Source organism: Ptychodera flava, chromosome 9 (genome assembly GCF_041260155.1).
Source record: "Ptychodera flava strain L36383 chromosome 9, AS_Pfla_20210202, whole genome shotgun sequence".
Lineage (NCBI taxonomy): Eukaryota > Metazoa > Hemichordata > Enteropneusta > Ptychoderidae > Ptychodera > Ptychodera flava.
In genome coordinates, this window is record NC_091936.1 from 16933899 (window position 1) to 16944246 (window position 10348).

The window sequence follows — 10348 nt, forward strand, 5'->3', positions numbered from 1 at the left end:
TTTTCTGCGTCATCGCTTTGAATGATCAAAAATTGGCGCGAAATCAAGCAAGTTGAAGGATACAGTAATTATGATGCGATAATCTGTTTAGGATAATTACTTCTCTTAGCAACTTTGACTTTGAACTTTTGAAAGGGGCTCCGAAAGGCACTAGACTAAGACTAGACGGAAAGGATATATAACATGGACTCACACTATAAATTCGTACAGTGTAAGGATATGACGGTACTATGATTGTCATTCGGGACATGAAAGTAGCAACCTGTACTGAACTGCACCTTATCGTTTCACCGCCAATAAAAGCAAAGTTCATCGACCAGGTGTACTTCTTCAAGTGCACTCTAGAATAGCCTGTTGGGGCTATGTTCATTACTACATATAGTAATCAAGAATTTTGAGTTTAGGGCTGCGCACGTGGTGGTTGTTACATCATTCAGACATGCCATTTTCAATTTGTTCTCAGTTCATTCATTGAAACGAGAAAGTCTCCGAATCTGACGTGTGTGTGTGCGCGTGTGTGACATACCGCCATACGAGAAGGGCTATAAATTATTCTGTTCCGAAGCGACATGCATCGTGGTCACATGTTTCTGACTACAATGAACAGCGCCATCACAGAACAGCAAACCATGTCCATTACTTGATGACAGTTCGAAGATCAAAGTCGTTGTTCTTTCTGCTTATTTTTTGTCAAATTCATGCGTAAGCTGAAATAAGTATTTGTCTAGATTAAGGCCAGACAAAGTAAATACATTTTCCCTCTGAATCACAGGGTCTACTCTTCGTGATTTTGATTTTTCTTGAGTCCCGGAAGCCAAAAAAATATTGTTTCATTTCATTTGTTTTGCCTCTTTTCGAGCAACCATGAATTCCATCATTTGAAGAAAGCAGTCTATGTTTTCAGGGTGCCAGACAGTCTCCTTGGTGATTACTAGATAAAATCACTCAGATCGCAGTACTGAAAAATACCAAGGTTGCGGCTACCTACCAATTAAATATTTCTTCAGCAATTACCGTGGGTTTGGTAGTGTGAGTCCCGATAGTTATCACTGATTGTGAGAGAGAACGGTTTAAACTTCCCTTTAGAAAAGCCTCTTCGAACTTTCGTTATATATATCAAAATATCAATTCGCCATTATTGATGTAATCTCAGCCAGTACGTTTCCTTTCAAGTTTTGACAGTTGTGCGTAACCGAAGCTTTGCTCGTGTTGATGACGGTAGCTAGTATTTTTTCGTCATGACAAAGTAATTGTAACGTTGTTTGCCTTAAAGCCCCAGTGCTGCTAAGTTTCGATGGTTTTTTCATTATTTTTAATTTATAAATGAATTGCAACTTCTTATTCTACTCCCCAAAGAATGTTGAAACACCCACTATTTAGCTTGTCAACTTAGCGTCTATATGTGTAAAATGCATGAATATTGTTTACATTTGAATTCTAGTCCGGACCAGAAGTCAGTTTTCAACAATAACGATGCAGTTTACAACCATAGGGGCTGAGTTGACAAGCTGGATACTGTATATATCAACATTCTTTGGGGAGAAGAACAAGGAATTATGGTTCACATTCAAAATAAAAATGGTGAAATTATCATCAAAAGTTAGCAGCACTGGGGCTTTAATCTTACATTGTTACTATACACGGAAAAAATAGACGTGTTGCATCGCTGTATTAAATATAACTTTGAACTCATTAAACCGTTTCTAGTTCCTAGTTCTGATTCTAGTTCTGATTGGAAAATAAAAATTTCGGTGAACTGCTTTGGAAGAACCCAGTCAACATTAGCTATACTTATCTCCGATTTCACATCGATGTCCCTTCAAAATATTCATTTATATTAGGATTGGCACAACACACAGATACAGACTGTTGTCTTTAAAATACTACGCTGAGTTAGTGAGGCATACAGTGACATTATTCAAGCTCATGTTGCAAAAATGAAAGTTATTTATCATAATTAACTAATAAATGAACGTATTGCTCGCTATCTTTTGTGAGCAGACAGACGGTTTTAAAATGCTGTTTCCGAACATCGAGGGTCATTATCACTGAAATTTCACCAGTGCCATCGACCCTCGAGAGTCTATGCTAATATACACGATACAATTGGTATAAATCAGAGTCGGGGGGGGGGGGGTTCCAGTGTTTAATTGAATGAATTCCATAATGTCGTGCTGCAAGAAATTTGTAAAGAGATACGCGATTACACACGATTATGAATATTCAGACAGGTTAACACATAGTCTGTTCATCCTCTATGAATTTCGTTGCTCGTTAAATGAAGGATTGCCCTATACTTACTCAGTGCCCACAATCACAGAGAGTAGAGGGGGTAGACCTTTACTATCTAAAGTGTCTACGCAAATCATTGCATCTCCAAAATTATTCCCCGTGCTAAGTAAGTGATGTCAGACTTCGAAATCACTAAAATGCTTGTTTAACATGTGAAATATGGCCCATCATGTTATTTTGAAGGACGGCTGGCAGCCATATTTGATTTATGCAAATTAGACATATTTCCCCAAGGTAGATTCGAGTAAACTTTTAATATGTTGTTCTGGGTACCTCTCAAAAATGCATTCTATAGAAAAAAATTATTTTGCAATTTGTGGTGGGTTTGGTGCTAAAATCTAGTAGATAGACTGGACTAGTTGCCAACACTGTCAGGCCTGACTGTCAGCTGTAATTATCAGGTGAGCGGTAATTTATTCGGGCCAACAGTAATTTGCGGAACGGAACGGATTCATCACCTCCTCCCTCGTTTTTCACCTCCGCGCCAAATGTAATCTGGGGCCATGCCATCGAGGTGAATATTTGATACACAGCCCGCCCCACCTAACATGATGCCTTATGGTAGCTATAGAGTCCTCTATTAGATGCAATATCCAGGGTAAGGTTTGGTTTCAGGTGTAGTGTCTGATTTGAATTATAGCTTCAGTCCAGTAGTCTTATTCATTCCCAGCAGCAGTCATGCCTGGTTAAATGTGTAATGTTTGATCGATTGTAGTTCCTCTACCACATTTCCCGATCATGAGCACCATTCCCTGGACAGGTAACAATTCAATCTCCACACAGAGATTGGAGCGCGTTGTGGCAGCGGTGCGGAGTGGATAATAGGCCTATAATTCTAACCAAGCGAGAGGGTCGCCGAGTCGTAGACAGCGCGCCCCCACCAATCAGTGTGGCTACTGCTGAGACTCCCTAGCTAGGTTATAATTATCCACGCCGCACTACAATCTCTATACGGAGATTAGTAACAATTGTGATCTTGCCCTTGCTGTCTGTGTTATTTTAAAAAATGGCCAATGAAATTGTCAAGAAGGGTTAAAAGGAACACACCTGTGACATGACTAGGTAAGGAACTTGTCAAAAATTGATAAGAAATTATTGGCTCTGTCGAACCCAGGCAACCTATTGCAAATGCGTGTGTAAATGTATTGCCATGTCTTTTTTTAACCACGAACAACTGTTCTACAAAGTAGAACTTCAAAAGTTCTGATGTTGCTTCATCTTCTCCTTGGAATGTGATTACAATGCACCAAAGCTATGTCTGTGCCATGCATCTTCGGAACACTATTTTACTGATTTTGGCTTCATTCTAGCAACAGATTATCTGGTGTTGTTATTATGATCAACGAGAGACATATACTAAATCTATTACTACATAGAAACGTATGTACATGCAAATTTGATAGTGCGTGCGCAAATAACTAAGGGTGTTCTAAAAATATGGCAACCATTATATAGCTTTATAGAAAGCTGGATATATATTCCGTGAAAAGTGCACAATAAAACATTTAAAACTGTTCTGTGTGCATTCTCCAGTATACTGCTTGAAGGTTATCATTTTATCCGATATTGTGCGACGAGAGCATAGTAACTGTGAACATCGCTGGCAGAAGATGACAGCTAAATAAAAAAATCATATCGGGGAAAAGTGCACCGTTAGGCCTAGGTGTCATGTCACCATTTCATGCGGCCGCTATTGAGTAGAAGGAGCAATTCAAAGGAATGTTAATTACATTATTAAATAACATGAAATTGAATGGTGCCATGAAGAAAATAGTGAAAAGGACACAGCTACTGAAATTTTCAAGTGGTGAGCATATTCGATCATGCAATAAAGAGAAGGTACTCACACCGGTGAGCACACCGGAGGAGTGAGATGACGCCCTAATGCGAAAGCTAGCAACAGCCTATATAGATTCTTCTTTACTTCACGGCGAAAATTTGAAATTGATTAGCTAGCTAATTTTCTTTTACCAAACAAGTGCAAGAGGGCAGAAATTTTGTAAAACTAAGTTCTCTTTTACATATTGTAATGATTTATTGTGCAACTCTGCGAAACCCAAATTTCCCAACCATTTCAAAGCTGTATTGGAATAAACGGGGCGTGGTGGGAGAATTTTGTTCCATAAAAAATAAACCGACCTCGAAATACGAAATATGCCTAATTCAGGCTAACATGATTCCCTCATTGAGACAACTGAGCAAAAATTCCGTCACCATAATAACGATTCCTTCTCTCATTTTCCATGTTCCAAACTTTGCACAAGCCAGGACCATAATATCCTCTTCTGTCTGAGTATCTCGTTTATTGAGTCCAGGAAGTCAGGGGGTGTCTTCTACAACTGTAAAGTGTTACCCTGCCAAAAGACATATGGGACAATCATAGAACATATCTTGGCGAGGTTTGTTTCTCCATTATGTAACTTGAATTAGTTGTCCGTTTGTTGCATGTCTTCGTCCATATCATTCAATTTTCACAGCATACTCCATTAGATGACATATTACAATACTATAACACATCGTGAACATATTTACACAAGATTAAAATGTAACATAATGGTAATAATATGTAACAAAAGGGAAAATCCTACACTGCGTAATTAAAATTATACAATTTGAAGACAACAAAGCACTACGACATAGCCATGCGACATAATGACACGACCTAACAACATGTTAAAACTATAGAAAGTAATGGAAAATGGCCAGTATTATAGGTTAGCCGAATAACTGGTATAGCGTCATAGCCAGTATTATAGGTTAGCCGAATAACGGGTACTGCGTCATAGCTAGTATTAAAGGGTAGCCGAATAACGGGTATTGGGCTTTGTAGGAAAGTAAGGAGCTGCTAATGGTCCATTTATCAACAGTTCTAAACTTGCATGTCATAAATTTTGGCACAACTGAATTTTACCAGACCCATACGAAGTTTTTGTATAATTCAACACTATCCTACGGGGCTTGTTTGCGTTTATTCATCATTAAATGGTCCCAAGACAAGCACTGGTTTTTACACTAACGAGGAGGAGACGACTTTTTCTTCTGATTTACCAAAGTTTTTGGAAATGCAATTTAAAAGTACGTCACACAAATCAAAAATGGTAGATAAATTCAAACTTGTGTTGATATCGAAGCTTTCTCTTGGTCTCGCTCTGTAGAGGATATGGTCTAGCTGATACATATCCGTCGGGTTGATATAATGTAAACTTATCAGTGAATCTGCACAACAGCTTTTAACCTATAACATCAATTAGGAGAAAAGAATATTAAAATAAATGGCTGACAGAAAAGATATGGTACAAAATTTGCTCTGCTAGCAGGTTGACGTTGATTGGGAAAAATAATAACGCAAAGCAGCGTTTTCCAAAGTGACTTCGTGTCACATAACGTTACTAATCGCAGACTGTATCGTTTCGATTACATTTTTACTGGACAATTTTAACATAATTTTATAAAAACTTAGTTTTAATAATTTTAAGGTTATTAATAAAAGACCGCCTTTTTCGATGAAATATGTTGATTAATCACTCATACCTAATAAGGGATATGGACAGAATAAACAGTGTGGGAGGGCTGGTGCTTTAAAAAAACAGATACATAAAAACACCGACTCTCTCTTGATTGTTTGCACAAAAATGCTGACCCTACCCTTCCCCTTGATCAAAAACAAGTGACCCTTCCTATTAATTTATTAATTATTTCATGTCAAAGGATTTCTATTTCCAAACTCAATAGAGGGTAAGTTCCTGATACGGTTGTAGTCTCAAATAGAATCCTCCGTATATCAATAACATAAAACGCTAAAAAGACAGAGCATTGGCAACTTCGAACAGTGAATCAGTCAGGGTACAATATAGACAAAGCATTGACAACTTCTAAGCGTGAATCGGTCAGGGTACAATGGACAAGCATAGGCAGCTTGTAAGAGGAAATCAGTCAGGATACAATAGACAGAGTAATGGCGACTTCTAAGAGTGCATTAGTTAGGGTGCAATAGACGTTTGTTTAACAGCGTAGATTCATCAAAATCGAATCTGTGTAGCTTTTAGATACAAAAAGATTAAATCGTTGCTATTGTTAGAGTTAATCGATAATCTATCTATCTGTCTGAAGATTGCAGGATGCATGAAACTTGAGTAACTTACAATGTTTTTACCTGAATATTAATAATTTCTGTAATTATCTCTGCTTTTGACATCGAGCACTGTAATTTCGCTCGACAACATCATTATACTTATATATATATATATATATATATATATATATATATATATATATAATATATATATATATATATATATATATATATTTAAATTACTTCAAGTACAAAGTAATGATACGTGTTACTTATGTTTCATGCATCCTGCATCTTCAGACAGAAGATCTTCTAATGTCTGAAGATTGCAGGATTCCTGACATTTAAGTATATCATTACTATATCATTACTTTGTACTTAAAGTAATTTGTGTTACTATTTATAACGTTCTGCTTGAGCATCGAGCACTGTAATTTCCCCCGAGGACATGTGTATCAGAATACTAAAAGTGCGTCAAAACTTGCAGCTTCTGAAACGTTGTAGCCTACGAAACAAAGATAAACTTACATCCTTCGATCATGTCACTCGGATTTAAAGCCAACGGTGTGTCAGAAACTGGTTCAGTTAACCTGCTAGTTTGTTTGTATGTTTGTTTGCTTGTTTGTTTGTTTGTGTGTTGTTTTTTACTACTTCCTGTAACAGTCAAAGACACTGACTGAGTACTTCATGATTTTGTTTTTGTCAATAATTGCCATGAAAGCCATAGAGACTGACTTAGTACTTTCTTGATTTTTTGTTTTCTTAAACATTCCCTTTTCATTTGTTTTCAAATGGCGTTTGAGATGCAAAGTTACTTCACAAAAGGGTTATTTTATTTAGATTGAATAAAGTCTATTATTTTCTTTTGCATATTTTGCATAAGTTATTTATGATTCTATGTTTGACAATCGCTTTTATAAAAGATATATTGAAGTTTATTTACACTTTGAAAATTCATTTAAAGAGGAAATTCACCAAGGATGATTTTTACATATGTGCTAGCTTTGTGGTCACTTACCCCGGAAAAGCTATTTTCGCCATTTATAACTCGCGCGATTTTTTACAAAAACCGATAGAAATAGTACAGGAAGTTGCCCATGTAATTTGAATCATGGGAAAAAAGCTCCAAGCTTGGAGCTTGCATCATGTGATATGGAAGGGACCATCTTCCCATGTGTATGGCATTGTCCACTCACCCATGCTCAAACCAGGCTGTGCGTATTTACATAACTTTTGTTTAAACTGAGTATCCTTGCATAAACGATGAATCACTTATAATAAACTGTCCACTGTCAGATTTTGTGTTGCTGTTTACTACTGTGTTACTGTGAGTGGAAAATGAGGAGGCCACACCCGTCCGAAGATGGTCCCTTCCCTATCACATGGTGCAAGCTCCAAGCTTGAAGCTTTTTCCAATGATTCAAATTACATGAGCAACTTCCTGTACTATTTTTATCGGTTTTTGTAAAAAAATCATAAGAGTTATAAATAGTGAAAATAGCTTTTCCGGGGTAAATGACCACAAAGCTAGCACATATGTAAAAATCATATTTGGTGAACTTCCCTTCCTTTAAATGTTGTATGTGTTATTGAACTGTTATGCAATCGATGTGTTTGGCAGTACAAGTATAGTCAAACCTACAGTGCCTTAACTATAATATATACATTTATGTGAATATTTTATATTTTCTCCCCACACAGAAAGTCCTTGCTTTTGTGAATTCACGTTTCAGCGTAGGATTTTTAAAAAATACTTGTTGGTTTCCGTATCGAGGCACAAATGTGTGACTCTCTCTATGATTCCCACACAAAATGGCCTACACCAAACTGTTGCATGAAAAATAGTGAAACCCCTCTACCATCGTATACCAGGCCTTCTCTGTTAATTCTGTCCAGGTCCATATAATATGTGCGTCGAATTGAAAGATTTAAACTTCATCTTACACATTACTCCTGATAAATCATAGACAGCCTCTTTTGTCTATGGTTAAATTCAATATCTCAAACTCAGGATATGTATTCCATTTTTAAAATTTACGGATATTTCTTGTTCAGAATTGCCGCACAATTCTCTGTTCTAACTCGCAGCCCACGAAAAACTTGTCTTTATCGGTTAGAACATTGTTCAAAACTACAATTAAACTATTGAATAGAGTGATGAATCCTGCCCGAAAAGCATTTTAGCGGAAAGATCATTTTGAATCCACTTACCGAAAGAGCTGGGTAGTATTCGTGATGATACAGCCGTTCATACAACTTGTTCTTGAAATACTTTTCCAATCTAAGAGGTAAGAAACGATTTCTACCGAACCTATCTCGTGAATCTCCGTGTTGTACACCTAATCTTTCCAAGCATTGCCCCATCAGCACATCTTCAATACCCTCTTCACCGTTTTGACACAAGCTGTCATTGCTCAAACCTACATCCACCAACTTTACCAGTCCAGCTTTACTCAGGGTGTATCCAGCACCTCCGCTCATGTAGTTTTGATTGGTTTTCGGATAATGAAATCGGTGCCCGAAATAGATGAGGTCTTGCGGGTCGTGTGCATTAAGAAAGGTTCTCAAATTTTCAAGGATGACGTAGGTGTCATCGTCAGCCTTGAGGAACCAATCAGCATCGTCCGCATGGTGATTGCGAACGTACTGGAAGGCGGCCTTTGTCTTTCCCCAGAGCATTTCATAACCTTCGGTGACATTTAGACCGATAACCTGGCGTTCAGGACTTGCACTGCTGCTAACGTATGCAACTTTGTTACAGCGTTTACCCCATGTCTGCTGGACGCCTTGCAACCTAGACATGGTTTTCGGCGATGTTGTAACGATACACAGGATTCTTACTGTATCGAACAGACTCCCGCGGGTCGTTGTTTCTATGGCAACAACAGGGCGAAATGATTACAAAAAAACCGATACATGTAAATATTACGATGTGTTGTCGCAGCTGCGCCTACTACACATGTCACGTTGACACTTTATATCGCATGCTATGTTATTGTAGATTCAATCATCTTGATTTTGCTGGTTTGCGGTAAACATTGGTTCCAACTCGATGGCCGTAACTCATGTTTTGGTCAAAATTGAGTTTTTGATATATTTTTGTTCAGAAAAGTGGAATTCAGCTTTTATGAAAATTTTTAGTAAAATAAGTCTATATAACTCATGTTTTCATAGGGACGTAACTTGAGCTACGCCCCTTTTGCACGAGAAAGTCAGTGCAGTTTTGCACGGGCAAAATGTAAAAACATAAAAATGTAAAAACATCTTATAATGAGGATATTATTCATGAATATTTCATCACAAACAAAATCAACCTGTGCATAAAGGACGTAATATATGATGAGTTACACCCTATAAAGGACGTAACTCATGATGAGGTACTTCCTTTTTTGCTCAAACTACTATTGCAAGACAGGCGTAACTCCACATTTTTTCAATTAAAAATTTACATAAACATGATTTCATAGTTATGACATCATTATAGCATTTATATATCCATGACATCAACCATTAACTACAAACGAATTGAATTTTAGAGTTAGAGGCTTGTTAAACCTTTATTCCCCCTTTAAATCAGCTTGTTGAAATAGGGTTACCCCCTCTTGCACTGGACCATCGAATTGATCTTTATCAACGAAAATAACTTTTACGTTAGAGAAAATACACACATTGTACAATATAATATGTTGCATATTCTATACATACGGTACCTAAAGGATATTTCATTGTCCAAAGTGACTGCGAGAGCATTTATCTGTTGACGTGAAGAGCGTAACATATAAAGGTTCCACACTTACCATTCCTACGTATCAATTTTTGATGGAACATTTTGCTGATGTTAAGACCACTTTCATTTTTGCGTGATGGACGAACGTAGACTTGATATATTAAAGTCAAAACAAGAATCAGGATACAGAGTCGGACGATAAGCACTGGGATTTTGCTTGTCATCCGAGAGAAGATTCCTTGCGTGAAATAGTCCAT

At 37.3% G+C, this 10348-nt stretch overlaps 1 protein-coding gene across 1 annotated transcript; it reads right to left on the reverse strand.

Annotated features, from left to right (window-relative positions):
• Positions 1–4625: 4625 nt before the first annotated feature.
• LOC139141184 (glycoprotein-N-acetylgalactosamine 3-beta-galactosyltransferase 1-like) lies at positions 4626–10348 on the reverse strand. Its single transcript, XM_070710808.1, has 3 exons — positions 10162–10348; positions 8576–9237; positions 4626–4646 (listed from the first exon to the last, which is right to left on the reverse strand). Exons 1-3 carry the CDS (start codon positions 10346–10348, stop codon positions 4626–4628), a joined length of 870 nt encoding a protein of 289 aa, XP_070566909.1.

Excerpts from the sequence above, each read along its gene's own strand:
- LOC139141184 (XM_070710808.1), bottom strand. The coding sequence starts at position 10,348 with ATGGACTATTTCACGCAAGGAATCTTCTCTCGGATGACAAGCAAAATC. Across the intron at positions 9,238-10,161 it reads AAAATTGATACGTAGGAATG|AAACAACGACCCGCGGGAGT; the intron begins GTAAGTGTGGAA and ends TTGTTGCCATAG. Across the intron at positions 4,647-8,575 it reads AATACTACCCAGCTCTTTCG|GGTAACACTTTACAGTTGTA; the intron begins GTAAGTGGATTC and ends GTCTTTTGGCAG.